We start from the raw sequence: 26,020 nt of genomic DNA, 5'->3' as shown, positions 1-26,020 counted from the left end.
CAGAGTCTCCATCAAATGCAAGAAAGCCACTTTCCTAAGATGGGAAGCAGGGCAGGAGAGCAGAGAGAAACCCCTCCGTGGCATTCAGCTACTTCTGAAAGGGCTAAGGCATCTGCCCTCTGAAGGTGGCGGCGGGGGCGGGCGAGGCAGAGCAGTTTGGCAAAGAAAGATCTCCCAAGGCTCAAAAAGCTGGGGCATAAAACAGGAAATAGAGCATTTCATAGCACTTTCTGGGATGATGGAAATGTTCTATACCTTGTTTTGTGTGGTGGTTACATGAGGTAAAAACTTGTCAAAACTCATTGCAATGAGCACATAAGAACTGTGTCTTTTAAGGTACAACTCAATTTAATAAAAAACGAAAACAAAAAGGAATCTAACATGAAAAACAAATACTAACCGATCCATTCTATCACATCTTCAGAAGAGAAGCTTCTGACATTAGATTTTGAAATCTGTTCTCTCCCTCTAAGAGCTGGTAAGTGGAAGCCAGCAAATCTCAACACTAATTGCTTAGAGACAGTGTGGATAAGCTGTGGCTGGTCTCAAAGATTTACAGAGCCCTTTTAAAGAGCTGTGTTTTGCAGGCTGAAGGGATATTCCAAGTGAGAAATCAATGGGAAAACTGATGAAGGTGAGAAGATTTAAAGACACAATGATTCCAACAATAAATGCAAATAATGGAAAATCTGGATTTTATCTTGAAGGGTGGTTATTCTTGAGTTCTAACTTCTGTCTAAATGCTCTCATGCCCCGTTTTTCCTGCCGTTTCCCCCAGAAAACAAACCCATACCACAAGGAAGAAGAAAGCTTGTCTTCATGCTAATGAAGCTGAAAAGAAAAGACCTTCCTTCCTCTGACAGGATGTTCTTAGGGCCTTGTGAGAGGGCGTCTCATGGGTGCCCAGGGGCTGCATGTCACTCTTACAGCACCTTCTTTCATGATCTAATTATGGCCAAATGAAAAGAAGGAAATAAAGTCCTGCTGACTGTAGGTCTTAGGAAAGGTTCAGGGGAACTGAGCTAGTGTGGCCAAACACACAGAGGACCCAGTAGGTGGTCAGAAGCAGTGGCTTTCAATTTCTTCTCTTCACCAATCTGAGTTTTGGTGACAAACGGCCCAGTAGAATGATAAGAACACCTAAATAGCATAAAAACAGTACCTAACATTGATTGACATACAAGTATGTGCCAGCCACTCTGCGAAGTTTTGCCTATTTATTAATCTGGCTCTTCTAGCATCTTTGAGGGAATACTCTTATCATCACCATTTTATAGATGGGAAGCTGAGAAGGTTCCACAGCCTGTTTTTAAAGTAGTGGGGCACTGTCTTTGCAACCAGTCTGACATGAGAACTAAGTATCTGTAAATCCTTCTACAGGACATGCTATTCTGCTTCCCCAAAGAATGGAAATATGCAGATTTTGGAGTTAGAAGGACCTGAGTCCAAATTCTGATTTTACTATATACTTGTCATATGGCCTTTGGAAAGTCAGCTAACCTTTATAAGCCTCTGTTTCATCTATAAAAAACAGGTAACATCATAACTCACAAAGGTATTGTGAGGATTATAAACAATTAATGTAAAGAGCCTGGCCCCTAGTAGGTGCTCAATAGTAGGTGCTATAAGTGATGATAATAAATCGTATTACCTCTCTAACACTCATTTTTGGATCACATATATGTGTGTGTGTGTGTTTATGCAAAGTATACATAAAGGAATAGATAGAGAAAAGGAGAAACAAAGAACAGAATAAAAGTTGTCCTTTATAATTACATACACACACATTATATATTTTTCCCTAATTTCTTCTCTAGAGGTGCTGGACATAGCAACTTAACATTTTAATTAAGGTGTGCAACTGATACACACATGAGGGGACTGCTGCCCTGGAGTATAGAGCATTCATAGGAACTAAAAAAGTAAACAATAGTAAACATTCCAATTTGCAAACACTGAAGCATCACGGTGCATTAGCAATAGCACAGGTCGTGGAACCATCCAAACTTCAGCTCAATCTTTGTTCTACTAATTTATCGCTATGTGACCTAGGGCAAGAAAGGTTATTTACCTTCTGCAGCTTCAGTTGCTCTCATATATAAAATGGAGATAATTATGCCCAGTAGGTTGTGTTAATGATTACAATACATATTAAGGTTTATAATGATGATAATATGTATAAAACACCTGGTCTCTTGTAGATGCTTTGTAAATGGTAGCTAAATTATCATCATTATTGTGCCTTCATGTCCTCTGTCATGGTCATACCAGAAGTCAACCACAACTTCCATTTGTTTTCCATGAATCTTATAGTGACATCTTATTATAATTACATATCAATTACTAGAGTCTCTCCAGGACTTGCCCAAAGACAGGGCTTAAAAAATTCATTAATTTTAAAGCTTTCTTGATTAGTTACAAAAACAAGTTAGGAAACAATCTCTTTTTAAGGCATTGGAAGTATTTTATTAATTTTTATTGCAAATGAACTTACTGTTTTAATTAGTTACATATATATTTTAAATTTTTACTTAGATTTTAATTAAATTCCTTAAAAGTCTAGAAGAAAGTATTTTTCTCTGTGTTTTAGTCACATCCTTTTAGGCACTAGGCTGGCTGACTGGCTTGAAGATTGAAAACTGAACTCTCTTCTGTATGTGGCCTTTAAAACATATACATAGTCTCTTTCATATACACACTCTCTCTCTCGCGCGCACACACACACACACACACACACTATACACACACACACACACACGCTCTCAAACATGGAAGAAACAGAGAGGCAAAGTTTGGAGAAAGTCAGAGAAAACAGTAAGGAAAGAAGTCAAGAGAGCCATTGAATATGAAAACAAGAGAGAAACAGGGTCAAGTGAGAGTTGTCCAGGAAAGATACAAAGCATCATCTTTGAAAGGGATGTTGTGGGCACTGATTATATAATATCTGCAGAAGTGTTCTGGTCTCCTGAGAGATGGGCACTCGATCAATACAAAGTATTATGTATGGGTTCTGTCTTTATAACTGAGAGATTGATATTCTTTGGTAAGATTCCATATCCAGTGTAGAAGGAACACAATTACAAGTCTGAAACAGCACTTTCCCCTTTTTCTCTAACACAAAAGTCTTCTTCCAGTGTGCGACCTTCCATGCAAAACAGCTCATTTTTAAAGCTTAGTTCCAGTCTCTTAAAGATCCTTGGTTACAAGCCATGGGAAAGGATATCATGTGACAGAGGCACGGTCCTTTCTAAGTGACACGGGAAGTGTCCTGCTACAGTCACCCTCAGTGAAGGGAACACAGCACCATCTGGTAGTCAGAAGAATTCGTAATCGTACTAGAAAAAAAGAGAGGATACTACGCTCTCACTTTGCAACTTCGCTCACTTTCCCTTGTGAAAATATTTCAAGGTGACAATTAATGGACAGAACAGTCAAATTCCTGAGAAGGTTTGAAAAGTATGTTGCACTTTAAGTGCAGTTAAGTTTAAAAGAAAAAAGAAAAGGAAAAAAAGCTGACTAGAGTACAGAAAATGTTTTTCTTGTCCCTGTACCATCACTGACTATTAAATATGTGTTCAGACTAGGCTTGCTGAGTGGTGGGAGACATCATATTATGAATATTATTAGAGTGTACAATATGCAAATGATCTGAAATACTAAGCCACTTACTGCGTCAGTAGAAGAAACAGTTGGCAAATCTTCAGGAGCCAATGTGGTATCATTTGACATGGAGATATTAACTGTAAGCAAAAGACCATTTTTTACTGTAAAAATAAAATTAAAGTGACCTATATCTAAACAGGCAGGCTTAGGCATTAAAAAAAATGTCTTCAATAACAACATAAAGGCACAATAAGTTTTTCTTTATTATAACTGTATTCACCTTTCACCTACATAAAACAACCAAAAATTTGGACGTGTCTTTTGTGCTCTAATCCGATAAGAAACAACGACAAATATTTAAGGAGATGATATTGTACTTTGTTTCAGGTTTAAAAACAAAAACCCAACACTTCTATGTTACTAAAAGGCACTAAATATATTTTGCCTAGTGGAAGAAATGGCTGTTAATAAGTGAGGAAGTTGATCACTGGCTTCACGCACAGTCAAATCCCATGAATTGAAGCTTTACTAATTAAGAATCAGCTGATTTTGGACTTTGGAAATTTGGAATTCATATGAGAGTATATCTTTGCAAAATGTGTGAAAACAAAAAAGTGCTAAATAATAAATTATATATAACGTATTATTATAATGAGCATGAATATTTAATCTAATTTTTAAATTATTTTCATACAGTTTGGCATCATTTGTAGATTTATGAAGATGTCACTTGCAGAAGAACCTAGTTTATTAATTAAACCAATCCTCCTCTTTGAAATATTTCATTGCTTCCTTTCTACTTATGAGTCTAAAATTAAAACAGGATTTAAAAAGTATTCTATAATTACAAGATTTTTCTTTATCGGATAAGCTCTTTTCCTATTATTTGAAGCTTTATGTATTAGAAAATAAATTGTTGGCAGAGACTATCCCTCATTTATGGAAATATTATGAAACAACACTTACCAAGTTTTTGTCTTTGAGGTCACAAAGTTCATTTAACATCCAAATTGCTAATTATTGTTTGGTCCCAGAGTGCCCCCCAACCCAGCCCCCAGACCTCTAGCCTGTCTTCTTAGTTTGCCATGTTTTAGGTCTCACTTATATAAACTTCTAAGAAGAAACAAACAGGTTTATTTGACTGTTTCAATTTAGAATATAAGATCCCTGAAGAAAGAAGAAAAGGGGCATGCCTTCTCCACTGCTTTTTCCCAGAATCTTCCCAGTCTGGCACTTAACTAACAGGAACTCAAAAATATTTGTTAATTATTCAACCTTAAAAAAGGAGGAGGGCTTCCCTGGTGGTGCAGTGGTTGAGAGTCCGCCTGATGATGTGGGGGATACGGGTTCATGCCCCGGTCTGGGAGGATCCCACATGCCGCGGAGCGGCTGGGCCCGTGAGCCATGGCCACTGAGCCTGCACGTCCGGAGCCTGTGCTCCGCAACGGGAGAGGCCACAACAGTGAGAGGCCCGCGTACCGCAAAAAAAAAAAAAAAAAGAAGGAAATCCTGCCACTTGCAAAAGCATGGATGAACCTGGAAGACATTATGCTACGTGATATAAGTCAGACATGGAAAGCCAAACACTGCATGGTATCATTTATAGATGGAATCTTAGAAAAAAAAAAAAGTCTGGTGGTTGCCAGGGGTTGGGTGGTGGGGAAAACAGAGAGTCGGTAAAAGGGTACAAATTTTCAGTTGTAAGAGAACTAAGGTCTGAGGATCGAATTATAACATGGTGACTGCAGTTGATAATACTATACCATAGAACTGAAATTTCCTAAGAGAGTAAAACTTAAGTGTTCTCACCAAATAAAACAAAATAAATATGTGAGGTGATGGATATGTTAATTAAATTAGTGGGAATCCCTTCACAATGTATACACATAAGGAGATCATCATGTTGTACGCTTTAAATGTAATTTTATTTGTCAATTATACTTCAATAAACCTGAAAGACAATTGTTTACTGTCAGTAAGAGAAGCTAGGAAAGGGGTCATTCAATGACTACAAATGAATGACAGCAGATAAAGGCAAAAGAATTGAAATAAGGAAAACAAAAGGGGAGAAAATACTTAGCTTTGGTCCTAGTTTTTTGCAATCCATTCTGATCTTTGAAGGCTCTGGAATTGTTAAACTTTTAACCTCTTGCTAGCTGCCGCCAGGGCTTCCCTAATTCATCAGTAAAACAAGCACATGTGCAGACTCTATTTTCTCATTCTTTGTGTTTCATTATAGGTCACAGAAAGAATCAAAATAGGATAAAGGATGCTTGGCCCAAAGAGTAAGACAAAACATAAATCCCTGAAGGAAGAAGATGTTAGTAAATTATTAGTAGTAAAACCTAGACTCTTATTACTATTTTGTTCTAAAAAGCTTAAAGTACATTTTCTTACATTATTCCATTTGTTCATTTTACAACATATAAGAGCACAAAACAGGTATACTTTTCTTTTTTTTTTTACCGGTATGCGGGCCTCTCACTGTTGTGGCCTCTTCTGTTGCAGAGCACAGGCTCCGGATGCGCAGGCTCAGCGGCCATGGCTCACAGGCCCAGCCGCTCTGCGGCATGTGGGATCTTCCCGGACCGGGGCATGAACCCGCATCCCCTGCATCGGCAGGCGGACTCTCAACCACTGCACCACCAGGGAAGCCCCAGGTATACTTTTATACACGTTTTATGTTGGATGGGACTCTGAGGCAAGATATGCCAGGTTTCTTGCCCAGGATTACAGAGTTAACCAGAAGTAGAGCTGGTACCAAAATCTTGTCCATCATTCTTCCTTTTCCTACCCAATAGTTCTATTCATCAAAATCAAGATGATTTATGTGGCCACAGAATTCAAGGTGGGAGATAATGATTCACCAATGTTAGATGATGTGGATCTCTCTACTGTAAACAGAAATGTCTGACCTGTCTAAGCATTTGAAGGAAAACAGCACATGAGAAATCAAAGGCACCATTTAGAGGATGTCTGGGAAGCTGCCTTTCCTGAGCTAGATTCTTTGATGCAATTTTATGAGCTTCCTGTCTTAACAGAGTGAAGGTCTTTTTGCAACACACTTTTCTGCCTAGTATGAAACAAGTAGTGAGGAGGGAGGGGGAAGGTATTCTAGGCTCTTTCCTTGTGAAATGAATGACAGATAATAAAGACCACGAGTTCCAATCTGAACTTTTAGTAACCACTCTCGAGTTCTGGATACATGTCAATTTGCTCATCCAAGTTTCTTTCATCTTTTCAGTATGCCTCTGAGACAAGCTATGCACATTGGCTCTCAAAATCCCAAAAGACCAGTATCAAAACAAAAGTAAGAAGTATATACTTTTCCTACTTATTTTAATAAGTGGCTGCTTCAAGAGAAAGACCTCCAGATAAATATATAAACAAGCACTTCTATAAATAGACATATTGGCAGGATATGGCAGAGCCCATAAATAAGATTAAAAGTAAATTTCTTTAAGCTCATAGAAGAGAGAATGATCAATTCCAATTGGAAACTTGATCTACAAGAGCCCTTGGTCACCACTTGGATCCAGACACATACAGTGCAAATATTTTGTCAACCAACTGCAAAATGATCTTGTGTATAGAATCTGTAATATCCTTAATTAGGATTCTGGAAAGGTGAAATGGAAAAGCCAAAACACACTGCACTCTGTGTCTTCACTATTTGCTTAGCACCATGGCTTATGAAGAAAAGAAACATTTTGCTCTAGGAACCTGGTTAATTTAGAATGAGCCAATTGTCACTGGGACAGCCTGTGTCCCATACTTGGTTTCAGGTAATTTACACAGGTTGATCATTTTACGTTCCTTGGATTTTCACGTCTTGATCCTCCTTTCTGTGTATCAAATTCTAGCTGATCCTCTGGAATGGAGGAATGAACACAGTATTAGATGTTTAAAAATGTGTCTGTCATACAGATGGTCAACAGGCACATGAAAAGAGCTCAACATCACTAATTATTAGAGAAATGCAAATCAAAACTACAGTGAGGTACCACCTCACACTGGTCAGAATGGCCATCATTAAAAAGTCTACAAGTAACAAATGCCGGAGAGGGTGTGGAGAAAAGGGAACCTTCCTACACTGTTGGTGGGAGTGTAAATTGGTGCAGCCACTATGCAAAACATTTTGGAGGTTCCTCAAATAGCTAAAAATAGAGTTGGCATATGACCCTGCAATCCCACTTCTGGGAAAATATCCGGACAAAACTATAGTTCAAAAATATACATGCACCCCAATGTTCATTGCAGCACTATTTACAATAGCCAGGACATGGAAAAACCTAAATGGTCATTGATAGATGAATGGATAAAGAAGATGTGGTACAGGGCTTCCCTGGTGGCGCAGTGGTTGAGAGTCCGCCTGCCGATGCAGGGGGAGCGGGTTCCGATGAAAAGTGGCCCCCGCTTGCCACAACTAGAGAAAGCCCTCACACAAAAACAAAAACGCAACACAGCAAAAATAAATAAATTAATTAATAAACTCCTACCCCCAACATCTTCTTAAAAAAAAAAAAAAAGATGTGGTACATATATACAATGGAATACTACTCAGCCATAAAAAAGAATGAAATAATGCCATTTGCTACAGCAAGAATGGACCTAGAGATTATCATATTAAGTGAAATAAGTCAGAAAGAGAAAAGACAAATACCATATGATATCACTTATATGTGGAATCTAAAATATGACACAAATTAACTTACTTATGAAACAGAAACAGACTCACAGACACAGAAAACAGACTTGTGGTTGAGAAGGGAGAGGGGGAGTGGGGGAAGGAAGGCTCAGGAGTTTGGGATTAGCAGAAGCAAACTATTATATAGAGAATGGATAAGCAACAAGGTCCAATTGTATAGCACAGGCAACTATACTCAATATCCATAATGGAAAAGAAAATGAAAAAGAATGTATATATATATATATATATATGCATAACAGAATCACTTTGCTGTACAGGAGAAATTAACACAACATTGTAAATCAATTGTCAATAAAATAAATATTAAAAAAAGAAAAAAATGTGTCTGTGACTTTTCCACCTTAAGCTGGCTTTTAGTCTTTGTGTTTAATGAGAGATCTAGAGAAAGAACAAGCTGCAGGAGCTACGAGGAGAATAAGAAGGTGATATACACACATCAAAGATATAAACCTCCTACGTAGAGCATATCAACTGTACTGTTTAAGGCTGTTCTTCTTTATCCTCTAGTGACCTGGCACCAGGAACTACCCCATGAATCCTCCGCTTTACACGTTAGCAGAAATGGTACCATCGGGAATAGGCACCAAAGCTCACTTGAGGCTAACAGGTCAAGTAGAAGCAACAACCGGCCAACGAGGCAGATGTGCCTGCTCTGAAGCACCATCACCTCACAGTATAGAGAAAGGAGTCCCAGGAGAACTGCGCTGGAATGCTGGCTGCTCCTCCTTCTGAAGCACAGTGGCCCCAACTCCCTTGCCACATAATCTTGAGGACATTACCTCACCCCTCTTGACCACAGGTTCCACATTGGTGAGATTGGATTTGATAGCATCCACCTCATAAGGTTACCGTGCAGATTAAATAAGGCAATATAGGCAAAACTGCTAGCACAGTGCCCAGTACCAGGTAAACTCTAAATAAATATAGCTAAGATTACTATTAGCTTCACCACCCAAAGATACATATATATTATTAAAATATTATATATATTAGAATATAGTTTATTAAAATCCAGTAGTAAAGTGTCTGGCATTTGGATGGTGCTTAATAAATGTTAGTCAGATCTGAATTTATACCTTCAACATAGCTTCTTAGGGGGGAACTGATTAACCTGCTCTGAATAAGAAAAAATTTAAGAGTATTCTCCATGATAATAAACCTTTAATGTTTTATTCCATCCTATGTAAGCAACATCTTAAGGCAACTAAGTAACTGGAAAATAAATACAGAATAAAATTTAGGGCGTCTTGCCTGCATGGTCATGTCAGATGTACTTAAGGATTCTGGATAACTTGAGCGCACGAGAGTCTCTTGATAAAGTCAAATATTTATGCTTTAAGTTTCCAGATCACTAAAAGGACAAAAATGGTTTTTGTAGTGAAGTGAAGTGAAGGAGGAAGACTTTGGAAGAAGTGGCTCTTGGGAAATTACCTGCCACGATCTCAGCCTTAAGTCTTAAAACAAGCAAAATAGGAAGTTTTTACTCACTGTTTCTTGTGATTATCCTTTTTGTTTTCCTAAGTATGTTTACCAAAACTTCATGCTTGAGATTTCCACTGTCATTAGACAAGTTCAAGGTAAGATGTTCTTTAATCCGTGAACACTCTCTTCACATGCTCACCTATGATGCTGCACTGGAGCTGAGCTACTATCTGGTAATAAGCTGGATATATTTAGCCACTACTTTCACAAAAACTTCTCTTCTCTACCCACCCATCCTTACACTTAGGATGTGCATAGACATTATTCTCGGGGACATTTTCCAAATCTGGGTTTTATTCAAACCCAAAGCTAGAGAATTACCCGGGTCTGGTAATTATCCAGATACACTGCTTCTCCTTTTCTGATTCCTGCAAGCTTTATACAGAAACTGCTAAAATATAGGTTAGGTCAATAAAAGGAAACTAAAATGATGGGTCTTTCAAATATCCAGGGTTATCTCAAAAGACCATGTTACCAATGAATGACAAAATGTCAGCTGCGCTGGTAAAGTATCTTGGCAAATGCAAGCCTAAGCGGTGCTATAGCAGAAGGCCTTGCACCTCCTGTTCAACCCTCGGTCTATTACTTAAACCCACTTTATAAGCAAAAGAGGGAATGACATAAAATAAGAATAAAACTGCATAGAATATGATGCAGGTCATGGAAGATGAATTAGGGTTATCTTTTATGTCCTAATTTTCTTTTAATGGGCTAATTATGAAGCACATATTGACTATAATATGGGACCACAGGAGACACGATCCAGCAGTTCTTTTTAATGGTAATGACATACTGGTGCATAGAATTTATTAAGATAATAGAAAAATTATATACAAAAAAAGGTAACGAAATTCCACTCTAGTAACGATAGTTTTAAAGCATTTGGAAGCCTCCTCATGCTGTAAATATAACCAAGGTGTGGAAATGGAAGCCATGCTTACTTCCAATCACTTGACTTGGTCTGACAGTTTCATGCCAGGAAAAAGGCCATGTTTTACTTAGAGATACTACAGACGGTGATGCACTCGGTGCCTGAGAAAGGCTTTATTCTTCTTAATCATTCATCCATTACTAAGCATGTTCTCCCTGGAACAGTCAACACTGAATCGATAAGATATACCCCTGCTGTTAAGAGTATATAGTGTCTATCCCCTTGAGGCAATTTTCCTTGCTTTTCTGATTTGTTTATCATATTTAGCAAGACTTTTTCCCCTCCAGATACAAAACCAACACCTGGTCAGAAAATTTATTTTGACCCTTTCCAAAATATTAACAATGCCCTTGAGTGTATAGTCACTGCAACCCTGACATATTAGGCAAATGAACAAAGGTACTAGGGTAGAAATTTACTTATAAAGTCTAGGTCAAATGAATTTCTGACCTTATTCATTCAAAAAGTAATTAACACTAATTAAAAAGCAACTCATTTTATAAAAAGCAGTGTGTATATATGTATGTGTGTGTACATGCATGTGTAAGTGTGTGGTGTGTGTTCTGCTTCATTGCAAGTAGCACAATTCTTAAAAAGCAATGAACTGCACCCTCAAATTTTTGTTGATAGCAGAAGGGGAAGAAGAAAAGGCAGGAGAAGGAAGAGAAGGAGAGGCGGAAAGAGAAGGAGGAAAGTCTACGTCCTGTTCCCTATTTACAGAATTCTAGCATTAATGTGTTTTTTTTTTTTTTTTGCGGTCCGCGGGCCTCTCGCTGTTGTGGCCTCTCCCGTTGCAGAGCACAGGCTCCGGACGCGCAGGCTCAGCGACCATGGCTCACGGGCCCAGCCGCTCCGCGGCGTGTGGGATCTTCCCGGACCGGGGCACGAACCCGCGTCCCCTGCATCGGCAGGTGGACTCTCAACCACTGCGGCACCAGGGAAGCCCGCATTAAGTTTCTGAATGAATTACGTAGATAGACTCTTCTTAGAAGAACTAGGTATCTCACCTCTGGGACTTTAAAGCCTTTTTCTACATGACTGTGTACAGTGTACAACACTTTTGTAGTCTTGAGATTCAGGGGTATAGTATTAAATGATCTAACTATGATACACTGAACGCCTTAACATTTTTCCCTTTAAATACCACTTCAATGTTTCATATTTATCTACAACAGTACCTTAGTTTTTGTTTGTTTGTTGGTAAGCTTACAGTGAAGACTAGTCAATATCTTTTCCTAGGAAAATTTAAAATTTAAATTGAATTTTAAAATGGAAATTTAAATTTAACTTCCCTTTCTAGGGAAGTTAAACGTGTGAACCCCTTTAAAAGAATACAACTAAAAGATTTAACTGCTGGGGCATCTTTTGTGGGACAGTGAGAAATGAGAAAAACAACAAATTTTTACTATTAGGTGCCAAACAATTTTACATATCCTATTTCATTTAATCCTTATAGTAACCTCTAAGCGTAGGTACAATTACTAACCCAGCTCACAGATTATAAAACAATGACATTAGGAAATCAGCCTGGCCCAAGGTCACGCTGCTAACTAGAGCTAAAATTCAAACTCAGTTTCCTTTACTCCAAAGAATTTATGGTTTATATTTTATCACACTAACAGTTTTCTAAATTGGGATGTTGGTGATGAATGAAATATTGTGAATTGTCCTTCAACTGGATATTGTTCAGTTTTCATTCTGGGCTTTTGAACTGAATCATCTTCTTTCCTATATACCCCCTCTGCTATGTAGCCATCAAGGCAGAGTGGGAAATAGAACATCTATTACCTCTATTAATACATTAATTAATAACTATCCTATTTCTAGGAAAAGAGAATGCTAGCACAAAAACCAGGTGCTAATAAAAACCTGACTGATATGTCAAATTTCACGGCTAACTTTCCTAGCAATTGCAACTGAGCTTCCTTAGTTCTTCAGTAAATGAGAACCTGGGTGTATGACAGGTTACTGAGCAGCAGATGGGGGCAGGAGGAAGGGATGAAAAGGTGCATTAAGAAGAGGAAACTCAGGAGATGATGAAGTTTTATGGAAGCAAGTGAGAACAAGAAAGATCAGGAAGGGGGGAAGAAGAGTTGTCTTCACAAAGCACCCAAAAAGCCACAATATTATTGTGGCCACGAATATAGTTTTCTTAGCGATTAAGTGACCCCTATTTCCTTTCCTGTAAAATCATTCTTCAGTTTGCAGGATCACGACTCCATCTGCGCAGCTGCTGGTTCATCCTTACATACTGTCCCAGTGTTGAAAAACAAGTCATCTGCCAGTTTAAATATTATTGGCTCATTGATTGAATTCTTTTACTAGGAGTGCACGTTGCGATGAAAGACCAGTCTTTTATTGTTTTTAGAACACTTACTCTAGCTGTATATACAACTGTATTATTCTCTCACTATTGGTTTTCAGTTTGTTGTCATGAAGAACTAAATTTATGGTGGGTCTATGCAGTCTTCTATCAAAAAGGATTAAGGTTATGGGAGAAATACACGATCATTAATCTTAAAAAGGGTTTTGTAAAACATGAGATTGTCCTGAAAATGCAAATAACCATTTGCCTTTTTCCATACCAGAAACAGATCTCATCTCCATGGATTAAATAATCCCTCACATTCACGTACATATCTCCCATGAGTGCCACTCGTCTGAACGACTCTAAAACTAAGGGGTGCAACCAACAGTCTTGCTGCAGAATGAGCCAATTGCCCAACAACATCTGCTTAGAATGGAGGATGATGAAAACTGGTTTGCTTGTCCTGTCATTCATACTTATGAACCCTAAATTTTAATAAATAACAACAGCAATAATAATGGTTGTTATATGGTTAACATTCAATTACTTACTAGAAACTGTCCTAAATGCTTTGTCTGTAAGACCTCATTTTTTTCTTCAAAACAGTTCTTTAAGGAAGGTACTATTATTAACCCCATTTTATAGGTAAGGAAGATGAGGCAAAGTTTCCTTGGGTAAAGGAACTTGCCCAAAGTCACACACTGGGCATTAGCCAAGAGGGACTTGAATACAAGATTTTCTGACTTCAAAGCCCTGCTACGCTGCTTTATTGGTAACCCCTAGAGTTAGTGGAATTGCCAGAATCCTTCCAAGACAGCTCCTAGCTATTTAGGACAGACTTTTTATACAACCTAGGGAAAATAGGTCAAAGGAAAAGTTATCTATCACCCCCTCAGCCAGCATTTGCTATGCATGGGTAAAATCGGTTCAAGCCTCAATATCACTTTCTCAAGAAAACAGAAATCCTTCTTGGAAGGAAAATTACATGTAAAATTTTTGTTGTACTTTTCACAATGAAAACGCATTCAGATATGTCTTCCCTGGTTTCAAATTACCTTCTCTGCCAGCATCCAATTAAAACAATGAATGCAAGTTTCCAATAGCCTCAGGTAGGTGTGGGGCTGACACTAGGGAGATCTTTGTGACAGGTGTGCTGACAAAGTCCTCATTTGGTTCATGAACACTTCAAACCTCCAAACAGCTGGTAGTATATTTTTTCCTCTAGAAAATCTTAACGTATGATTACTCAGAATGCCTAAGAAGTCAGCACACAGACTTTTCCACAAGTAAATAGATAGATAGATAGATAGAAACAAATAAGTAAAAAGGAAAGTTCAAAATCCCACAATTTAATATGTCTGTGATCCGATATTTTGAATGTGTGTGGTTTGGACTTCCCCCGCAATGTCCAGGATGCACGGTTAGAGGGAGTTTTACCCCCTTCTCTCCCAGGAAGAGTTCTAGGAGTTGTGTAATGGCAACACATTTTCTGCGTCTCTCTGGGGAGGATATTTAATTGGTTCTAATCATATCTGTCATGTATTAAGTGCTTACTCTTTTCCAAACACTTCTTAAGTTTTGAAATATTTCTAATCAGTATACATCTTAACGATAATAGGTCTTTATATCTACGGCACCCGTGTTGCCTGAATCTTCAAATTTCCACTTTTTACCTGTCTCTGCTTGCTTTTAATAAGCATGGGATTTATTTCAATGTGAGCTGATTTTCCTTAAACAAGACAAAAAGAATCCATAAGTGCAAAACCCAACAATGCCCTATCTTTTCACCAGTGTCACTGACTGACCCATTTTTAGGGAGATACTGTTCTCTTTCCTCTCACCTCTCAAGATGCATACGGGTCATATAAGACTTCTCCACCAAAGTGGCAGAGAAGGCGGCAGATATACCAGCAAAATAGCCAGGAGTCATCTGACACAGCCTGCACAAGCATTAAAATTCTTCATAGTTCTTGATGAGCTTTTGAATTAAGCATCTTGCATTCTAGTCTATAACAAAACCATGTTTGTTTTACTGTAAACAGTAAGTGGTTTTTCCTTAGAATGTATAGATAAATGGCTGTTACATGAATGTGCCCTATGTTTAAGCCCAGGTTTACACAGCCCTCAATACGCTGCTGTGCTTCTGGTGCTACAAGACCTTAGTCAAAAAGTATATCAATTTTTATTTTAAGGGACGATGACATGTAGCTAATGTCACAACTAGGGATCACCAGCACTATTAGCATTTAATTGTCTGACACAAATGTCTACCCCTCATTCTACCAAAGCAGATATAAAGCAACTTTCCCCAAAGTAAATCTTTTTTCCCCCAAATGCCTTCCATGTTATAAAGTGATAATGAATTACTCCAAGAAAAAATTCCAAAGACCAAATTGAGCACTGTTCTGTGAAAAGGTTCTGAGGCTGACTCAGGTTTAGCAAGATGGATGTTAAAGTGCTAAGATGTATAGAATCATATTCCTTACCAACAAGTTAATTTTATGTCTTTCCTAACCCTAGAATATAAATCTTCTCCAAGAACATAATATTCCTTCTTTTCTTTCTTTCTTTTGTTTCTTCCTTTCCTTTCCTTTCTTATTTACGTTGTCTAGCCCAGATGAACTATAAAGCTCTACTTTATCACTGGGTGACTCTAGTCTGAATTTCTTTCTTAATTTCATGCTTCAAATTATATAAAGTGAATTAGTATCTTGCTTCTTCTATAAGTTTAAGATAATCTATTTAGAATTTACTTGAGGAAGAGATTCCTACAGCAATAAAGCAGCAGCAAAATAAGGAACAGAAGTTCAGAGCGCTAGGTTGGTACGGTCCTTAATATGTTATATAGATAGCTGGTTTCCGCACCTATCAGAGAAGATCAAGAATAACGTACACAAAATTTCCTCGCAAATACTGTAGCTTGAGTTAGTTTCAAAGCACTGAGCTAATTATGTTCACATCCCAGAGCTCCTGATTTCACTTCCTGGTTGCATCACATGGCTAAGATACCTCAGGCGATGAGACTATAAATTCTGCAGGATGATTTCTCAGAGAAAATAAAACCCCTTCCTGAGGATCGGGATACCGTGTTGAAAGTCTGCATGCATGGAGCCTACGGCTTCCTCCAAACACAGGGTAAGCAGAAACACCATAAGCATGCTGTCCTCACCTGGGTTGGGAGGCATACAAACACAGGAAAATTGAGTATTGTAGCCCACTTTGAAGTTGGAGTTGATGGGGTAGTAATCAGCTAGCTTGATCATCTTCTTGAAAGCGTCATAGATAAAGATGAAACTAATCAGAGAAGAGAAGCCCTCTTCAGTGAAGCGAGTGAAGTACTGAACCAAGAAGCTGGCATCAGTGGCCACCAAAATGAGACACATGAAGGCTGACCACAGGCCAATCCAAAGGCGAAACTCCAAGTAGTCAAAATTATGGTCCCTGGAAAGAAGGCAGAAAGGCATTTAGACTCCTCCTCCAAGGAACACAAAGAATAACACAAAACTACCAAATGACTACAGAATGATTGTTAAAAATACAAGATCTCTTTTAGCCACTAGATGTAAAGCTCATTCTTGATTTTATCCAGAAAGTATTACCTTTAAGGATCTGGTCTAGTGACATTAGGCTACCACTAAGAAATAATTCCAGAAGTTTGAGAAAAGCACATCAAAAGTAGTCATAACATTTGAATGTAAATAACTCATTAATTTTCTTCTTGTATTCATCCTTTTATCATTATACAGTGTCCTTTTTTAACTTTCTTTATGGCCTTTGTTTTAAAGTCTATTTTGTCTGATATGAGTATAGTGACCTCTGCTTTCTTGTCATTTCTGTTTTGCATGCAATATCTTTTTCCATCCCCATATTTAATTTTCTCATTCAAAAAAGACAATCCCTGCCTTTACAGAATTTACAGAATAAACAATTTGAAAGCATAACACTGGTACCCAGCATGTGCTCAATAAATATTTGTGGGCTTTTTGCTTAAGGAAGATGCTAAGATAAATATGCTCTCTGTCCCCAAGTCATCGAAGTCTACTGAGGAAGACAAACTGATAAACAGAATCACACTATAAAATACTAAGTGATACCTAGAGTTCCCACAGAGTGTCACAGAAGAAGGATTAACTAATTCGGGCTGGCGTGGGTTGGGGGACAGATAAAGTTGCAGAAAAAACTCAAGGTATTTAAGGATAAGTGGGAACTTTCTGGATAGACCAGGGAGGGCCAAGCCAGGAAGAGGAAAGAGTACTCAAAAAGGCAAATGGGGCTTCCCTGGTGGCGCAGTGCTTGAGAGTCCGCCTGCCGATGCAGGAGACGCGGGTTCGTGCCCCGTTTCGGGAAGATCCCACATGCCGCGGAGCGGCTGGGCCCGTGAGCCATGGCCACTGAGCCTGCGCGTCCGGAGCCTGTGCTCCGCAAATGGGAGAGGCCACAACAGTGAGAGGCCCGCATAACGCAAGAAAAAAAAAAAAAAAAAAGGCAAATGGCATGAAACTGCGTGCAATGCTCCCTGTGGACCAAGTGCCACCAACACAGGGAGATGGGATCAGATATGTAGGCTGTAGTGAGATCAAGAAAGGCTGCATTGCCACGTTACCACTAGACACTAGCACTCCTCTTGAAGCTCGCTCACAGGCATGATAACCTTCTGCTGAAGCTGTGTGTGAAGAACAGTTTTAGAATAGGTTGCCTCCATCCAAGTGGGCCATTTTTTTCAATGCCCTTTCCATTTCTTACAAGTAAATTAGTTTAAGATTCACATTTAGGAAAAGATGGGTCAAGTGTTGACATCTTACCATTTCATATTGATTCTTTCAAAATTATGTGGCGAGTGTTTTAAAATAGTTTTCTTCTCATCATTTGCAATGCAAAAGCAGTTACTGGTAATCTCATTTCTTGTGTGAGAAAAAAATAAATCAAGGATCATGCAGACTTGAAGCTCGACGGCCTTGCTTTCAGACAATGAGTTTCTGATAACTGACAGCCACATATTTTAATGCTTTCCCAAAGACATCGTATCAACACTTTCGTCATCAACACCCCAGCTTGGGCCACCAAGAAGTCTTTGATTGATTCTTATTAAGAACCTCCTTACTAATATCCATGCTTGTCCTGCTCAAAGCCATTTTCCACATCACAGCCAAAATGACCTTTTCAAATGTAAATCAAATGTCCCAGTTTAAAATCTTTTGGTGGCTTCTCCCTGCTCTTAGAATAAAATTCAAATTCTCTACCTAGCACAGTGCCCGGAGCATAGAAGGGTTCCAATAAAGAGCTGGTAGATGAATTAAGCCATGCCTGCAGGTTACGACTTGACAGAGACAGTTACAGTACTGTCGCTGGCTGATGAGCTATCACAGGCAACCAGACGGTGACCAACTAAAAATTTTACTAAATATTAGAATTAAATTTGCTTAGAGTTCATGTGTCAACTTGACTAGGCCATAAGGTGCCCAGATATTGGATCATACATTATTCTGGATGTTTAAGGGTGGTTTTGATAAGATTAACATTTAAATTGGTAGACTTGAGTAAAGCAGATTGTTTTCCATAATGAGGGTGGGCCTCATCCAGTCAGTTCTTCAACTGAATAGAACAAAAAGACCAGCTTCCTTCAAGCAAGAGAGGACTCTCCAGCAGGCAGACTGCTTTTGGACTTGATTTGTAGCAAAGGTTCTTCCAGCAGACAGCCTTGGAACTTGAACTGGCACATCAGTTCTCCTGGGTCTCCAGGCTCTGAGTCACCCTGCAGGTTTTGGACCTGCCAGCCCTCTATAACTGTGTGACCCAATTCTTTATAATAAATCTCTTATATATGTATACATACATCCTATTGGTTCTGTTTCTCTGGAGAATCCTGACTAATCACCAACTGGTCAAATATGCCTCATTTTATAGATGAGGACACCAAGGCCAATGGAAACTAAGTCATTTATCCAATGCCAAGGCTTCTTTTTTTCGGTACGCGGGCCTCTCACTGTTGCAGCCTCTCCCGTCGCGGAGCACAGGCTCCGGACGCGCAGGCTCAGCGGCCATGGCTCACGGGCACAGCCGCTCCGCGGCATGTGGGATCTTCCCGGACCGGGGCACGAACCCGTGTCCCCTGCATCGGCAGGCGGACTCTCAACCACTGCACCACCAGGGAAGCCCAATGCCAAGGCTTTAATGGCAGAGCTGGACCAGAAACCAAATCTCTGTACTCTTGGACTGCTCCTTTTAAAAATTCCAGCACGGTTCCTCCTATCCAATTTATATTTAGCTCATGGTAGGGTGGGCCTTAAAGTCACTGTCCTCTGTTTCCTTCTCACCAAATCACACAAACTGGAATACATTACCAAAGCAGGAGATTAGTAACACTTGGGTAGAAAGCTATCTTCTACAGATTTCCTGAAATCTTTCTGAAGACATCTTTGGCATTCCCTCACAGTTCCCTTTACGTCTGGAACCCCAGTATTTAATCTTATGCATGTCTTTCTGAGATAAGTAGACTCAAGAAAAAGCTAAATTCTAGGAATTTGAGATAATTTACATTATCACACAGTGAGTCAGAGCTCAGAAACAGTTTTATTACTTCTGAGCCAACAGACTTTCTCCTTAAAATAAAGTTTTAAACAATTATCTAGTTTTCCTTCCCTAACAAGATGAAAGTTAGAGCAATCTTAATTTGTTCTAAGAATACTAATGGGTGTTTACAAAATTGATGTTTACAAACAGGATGAGAAATAAATCTAATCACCAGCTAATGGTCAGGAACACTATCAGTCTGAATACAAAGGGGAAAACAATGCACGTATAAACTTAAATCTTAGGACCTGAACAATATGCCAAAATAGCTCCTCTAAAATACTTCAATACTCCCAGACTGGCTCTGTAAGAATAACCCAAATAAAATCACTAATACCAATCACTCCATTAGGTAGGAAAGTGATATGTTTACAACAGCAAGAAGAAAGAGGAATAAAAGATGAGGAACTTCTTTAAACAAGCCGATCAACAGTAATGACCACAATAAAAGGCAATGTTACATCCAATAAGACTATCAGTCCCCTTGGTGCCAAGTTTAAATAGCAGTTAAGTTATAAAAAGTTACAAGCTATAAAAAGGAAATGATAGTAGAGACCAAAGAAGCTATAGTGAGTGAGAAGGAGAAGATGGGCGTATATCCTTTTGGTAACACTCAGTGTTTCTAGAGATTTTAAGTGATAGTTTTGAGCAGCATAAACCCAAGAGTACAGACAAACTGAAGAGCTCACATTTGAAGCATATGCTTCAGAAATCAGCCACTGACAAATAAATATAAACTCCCTAAACTAAATGATTAAATCCAGGAACTGAATAGAAGGAACTCATAATTTGAAGGCCAAAAGTAAACTGTTCATAGAATATAAGAAAGAAATTATTAAATGACCAAATGACAATTGTACAGGCTAAAATCCAACTTTAATTATGAAGTTTCTAAGTGGCTTAGAACACTGTTAAAACCTCCTTCAGATCCTTCCTGAAGAAAAGGAAAAGGAATCTAATTCTCTATTATTGGGATCAACGTGTAAAAATAGCGCAAAAGAGACTGCAGAACTGGGGAAACAAAACTACGTGTTCTCTGCAAAGTTGTGAGCTATTCCTTCATTCTGTTACTAATTTTAAAAGGTGACAGCATATCATTCATATGCCTTTACGATTCCCCAGTTTATAGGGCAAATATTAAAACCTGTATTCCAAGTCAGAGATAAATCTGTGGATTATGTGGAGTTACTGTTTGAGTCCACTGAACTCATAAAACAAGGATTTACCTATTTCTCCAAAAAAAAAAAAAAAAAGGATTCCAGAGATGAGATAAATCTGTGGATTATGTGGAGTTACTGTTTGAGTCCACTGAACTCAAAAAACAAGGATTTACCTATTTCTCCAAAAAAAAAAAAAAAAAGGTAAAATATGATGGGGGAAATCAGGGCAAAACACAGTAAAACAGTTTCTTTACTGAACGACTTCTCAGATCCCTTACTATGCTAAAGTGTAAAGTGAATGACCAAGAGGGGGATATAATATAATGTACAGCACTTCCCAGACTTACCGGGATCACAGAAGGTTTTTTTTCATGGGGCATCTAATGAAACTAGTAAATGATGAAACACACTTTGGGAAACAGTGATCTACACAAATACTCTGTATCTGTTTAAAATGTTAGCATTGCTGTTATGATATGTAAGCAAATGATATAGTATTGTGAATTAAAGAATAAGGTTTGCCACATAAGTGTCACATGTTGTCCAGTGATGGATTTAAAACACAGTTTCTCAAATGTTTCTTGTTGCTTTACAACCATTTGAAAATAAATCACTTGAAACTATGTTTAAGTTTCCAAATATGATGAAACAGAAGGGAAAGTGAGAAAGGAACTTGCTTAGTGAAAGGAAATAATCTCTATCCTACAATTGTCTAAAGCAAACCATGATGCAAACATTTCTGTAGATTAAGGCTCTGATCACATTGCATCCAATAAATCTTGCTGCAAAGGTTGCACATGTTTGTTCCTGTTTATAGTACATGCCTGTTTAATCTTTCCACAAAGGCTTTCTTGTCTCCTACAATATTTTCTTAAACATATATAAACTGTTTGACTCTTTCTATAAACTGACATGAGCAGAATTCTTTCCAATGGTCTTCTGAGAATTATGATGGAGTGATTTGTAGTAATGATCTACAGAAAACATAACACTATTTAAAATTTGGGACTTTAAATTCTTGGAAGACCCTTGCTTTTCTTTTCAACCCAGTTCTCAAAACACTCATTTCAAATTCTCATTCCCTCCTCTCTCTTGTGATCTTTTTTGATGGCACACACAGTTTCAAAGGCCATTATATGAGTCTTTATGTCCATGAGGCATTAAGTAGGTAATGACATTTCTAATATTAAAATCCCAGAAATGTATAACAATAGAAGTATATTTAAATTCCAACAAGGAATGTTAGCAAGTCGTATGAAATTCTGCAATCTGTCTGGGTATTGAAATCTGCCAGTAGAGGCAATTCTCTCTCAGACATATTAAGTTCATTAGAAAGAGGCCAGAATTCCCAATCTGATTTTGAACCTATTTGTGTGCCATTGTGGTCACTTGGATAATTTGCTTAACTCAGTTTTCCCCTTCCTAAAATGATCCATCAACTTCTAAAAGAAAATACTGGTATCACAACTGTCATGCCCAGTAGTAACGTCTAGTGATTCCATAAAAGGCGTAGGCTCTGGAGTCAGAAAGCAGGAATTCAAATCCCAGCCCTGCCAACGACTGGTGATGCAACCTTCAGCCGTTTGCTTATCCACTCCATGCCTGCTTCCTCATCTATAAAACAGGAGACAGTCCCTACCTCATAGGACTGCTACAAGAAATAAATGAGGGAGTGCCTGTAATGTGCTTAGGACAATACTTGGTAAATGGTCAGCACTCAGTAAGTGTTAGTTATTACTCATTTGAGTCTAGAAATGTATCTTTAGTTAAGAACGCTGGAATGGGGGTTAGGAGCAGTGGACCACAGGAACACCCAGTCTCTTTCACAGACGAGCCACGTGACCTTGAACAAGCCACTTCATTTCTCTAGTGTGTCAGTCGGGATCATGGCAGGAAACAGAAGGCAATCTCCAATGGGATTCTGAGGAAAACTTAACACATGGACTATTTACAGAGGTATGAATAACAAAAAAATGGCAAGTACTCAGGGACTGGCAATATCAGGAAGCCATTTCTACCCCCTGGCTTGAAAAGGCCAAGGAAGTAAGAGTCACCAGAGCCTGGTGAGGGCTGGAGGCAGTAGGGAGGAGACACCTGACAGGGGCTACACTCAGAGGACAAAGCCACACTGCCAGACTGCCTGGTGAAGCAGAGGCAGTGAGGTGGGAAGCAGACACACCCTGACCTCTCTGCCTGCCTGTGTTCCTGGGGCTCTGCAGGAAGCCAGAGGGCAAAGGAGCCTGAGTGCTGCAGTCCACAGCGGCCAGCTTCCAGAGGCACAAAGCAGGACAACAAGGCAGAGAATCATGGGGGAGGGCAAGAGGTAACAGAACATAGCAGCCTCAGCTGAAGCAAACGTAAACACGTGCTGGAGGACTTAATCTCTAAGGGCCTTTCAACCTCCAAATCTTAAAATTCTCGTATTCTGTTATACCTAATTACTACTCTGTGCTCTATCTAGACTATGAATGGTCCACAATTAAACAATTCTAATTTATAGTTAGATATGTATATACATACTTGCTGAAATTAAATAGCAGCCTCTCAAAAACTAGAACAGGTCCTGTGCTGCTCAAAATAGTGAGTGGTTGACCAGCGAAGAGGCAAAAAACGGCTCCAGAGACAGCGGTGCCCAGGAAACTCTCCAACACGCCCTAATAGAAAGAAAATATAGGTGTTAAACGAAACTTGTCTTTTTTTCTTTTCATGTGTGATGTCACTAGGGGAATGAAGCCACGTGAATACGCTATTATGATGGCTATTGTAAACATATCAAATATAAAGAATAAAGATTCTTACCAATATGAATATTACCTTTTATTTCACCATACATGCGATTTAATCATTCCTGCCTACTCCAAGGGCTGAACTGCTCCAAAGAACTATAATGACTGTCATGACTAGTGGTTGATTGCAGAAGGCAAAGGGTGACTCTGATCTACTTTTAAAAATATTAATTGAAGCTTCTGTACATAAAATCGTATTACAAAATCCCACCATGTGCGAAGAAGTGATTTAGTACTTTTGGTGGCATTTTTCTCTCTGTGGTTACTTTCAGTGTTTGTTTTAACCAGATTTCACCTTGCACGTAGCAGGTACTTATAAGTAGCTACATTTTATGCATAAAAGCTATCTTCTACAGAGAAAAGCTTTTTAAGTGAAGAGGGAGCAAAGAGGAGACAAAAAAATGATTTGCCCTCTATCTTGCAAACTCTAAGACACCAATTCCAAACCAAATTTCTTAGTACATATTCAGTGTCCAATGTAACCTTATAGAAGAGCTTCAAAGAGCTACTTTAGAGGAAATAAATGCACGGGGACACGAATAACTAAACGTTTGTGGCCACATGTCCCTGAAGGTGTATCTCTGAGAAACAACCTATTATTTCCCTTTAGCATAACAAGAACAAAGAACTTATATGTGTGTGTGTGTGTGTGTGTGTGTGTGTATATATATATATATATATATATATGTATATATATGTATATATGTATATACACACATATATATATATAAAATATATAATATACACAAAAGTATGATAAAGAAATTGGTTTTTTAAAATCAATTTACAGAACTAAACTAAGTGCTATCCCCACTCAAAAGCCATCCTAGGAGAACCTTATTATAATGATTACTTGAATTTTTGTTTTTTAGGCTAACAAGAACCCTTCATTCGAAGATCAAACATCAAGGGGAAGAAATACATTCTGTAACACACGCACATCCCCACCCCATGCCCTGCAAAAAAAGCATAAGCAATAAGATACATATTTTCCAAAAATTACTAACAAAGAAGTTAAATCTTTTCACCTTGAAGATATTGCATACACTAAAATAATGCATCACTAAAGACTGAACAAAGTAAAGAAAAATGTCAAAATATTGAAATATTTTTTCCATGGCTTCAAAGCCAGCAATATTTTCTTTAGAATGACATTAGCAATAGTATATCCTCCTGTTTTAAGGGTAGGATTCAATTGGGAAAACAGGGAAAAATCCTTTAGCACAGCATTATGTAATAATGGGGTTGGGGTGGGGACGGCGCAAAAGAGCAAGAATTGACAAGTAATAAGACTGGCTCCGCGCACAGTGAGCAGACACTTTCTAAACAACTCAGTACAACTACTTCCGTCCTCAATGTCTAGGTCTGAAATCTGGCAGGTAAGTCTCGTAAGTGGACCCCATTTATATACTTGTGAACTCCACTGCATGTTTGAATGGTGCCATCTCTTTACTTTATAGCCATTCCACACATAATCACTGTGTCCAGCTCATTCTTCCTCAGGGGGGCAGCAAGCAGAATAACAAGCAAGGCTAACAGAAACAGGCTGCCTTTATGTAGAGAGAGAGAAAGAGGCTCCCCTGTGCCCCCAAAATAGTATTACTCTTGATCTCTTATCCGTGAAGATACTGAGTTTCAGGGGGGTTAAATGATATGAACAAATCCACACTCACTGTGGCACAAGTCTTTGGAGTATGGTTACCTGCCCAACTACTACCACACCCTTGGCAAAGAGAAAAGGTATGTTTTCGGCTGGGATTTTCTTAGACTTGCAGTTTTTTACCTCCTGTGCATTGAAATTGGGCTTTCTATGTCTTTATCGTTTATCTTTCTTTTTCATAACTTATCTTAGTGTGTGTGACATGAAAGGGTAGGGACTGGAAGGCTCTGCGTGGCAGGACAAGCGACACTCTAGGGACAAGTGATAGGCAAAGTTTCACTGCATCATTCTCTATCAAGCATGGAGGAGTGACTATTTCTCATCACTACTGCAGGATCAAATTACAGCACAGCCTGAGTGTAAGAGAGAACACGAAAGAAGAAAGGAGGAATGCAAGGTTAAGAATTCTCTACTTGGCCTGACGTGAGGGGCCAGGGCAGGGTCTCTGGTGTCATCCATGTTTCTCTCCCTCCCACTACGCTATACACTATCCCACCACATGCTCTGCAAGCACCCAGGAAATACTAAAGGAATCCAAGAAGACGCCCAAATCACACCCTACATCCTGCTTATCAAAGGCTAACAGCCATCACTGCTCATTCAGTAAAGATAACGACTCATCTCTTCCAGAAAACGGCTTTGATTTGTGGAAGTCATGTGACTGTTAAAAAAGTAGAGTACTTTTATTTTAGTACTTGCTCCTTTGGTAAGTGCTACAGTTTCCATTCTGTTACTATTTTATTTATTTTATTTTATTATTTATTTATTTATTTATTTTTGTGGTACGCGGGCCTCTCACTGTTGCGGCC

General features: G+C 38.7%; 1 protein-coding gene across 4 annotated transcripts in view; it reads right to left on the bottom strand.

Moving 5' to 3' along the window:
- SLC4A4 (solute carrier family 4 member 4) overlaps positions 1–26,020 on the bottom strand; it is a 350,524-nt gene that overhangs the window by 58,470 nt on the left and 266,034 nt on the right. For 3 of the 4 annotated variants that reach the window (XM_007446103.1, XM_007446102.1, XM_007446105.1), the window contains exons 13-16: positions 23,286–23,419; positions 16,205–16,476; positions 3,673–3,740; positions 3,305–3,307 (exon numbers count right to left, since the gene is read on the bottom strand). In XM_007446103.1, the coding sequence (XP_007446165.1) occupies positions 3,305–3,307; positions 3,673–3,740; positions 16,205–16,476; positions 23,286–23,419 (477 nt within the window). Of the gene's footprint in view, positions 1–3,304; positions 3,308–3,669; positions 3,741–16,204; positions 16,477–23,285; positions 23,420–26,020 lie in introns of all 4 variants that reach the window. The other variant, XM_007446104.1, reaches the window with a different exon arrangement.

Source organism: Lipotes vexillifer, unplaced genomic scaffold (genome assembly GCF_000442215.2).
Source record: "Lipotes vexillifer unplaced genomic scaffold, Lipotes_vexillifer_v1.1 scaffold933, whole genome shotgun sequence".
NCBI classification, from domain to species: domain Eukaryota; kingdom Metazoa; phylum Chordata; class Mammalia; order Artiodactyla; family Lipotidae; genus Lipotes; species Lipotes vexillifer.
Note: the sequence above shows the minus strand (reverse complement) of the source record. Positions and strands in the feature narration are given on the sequence as shown.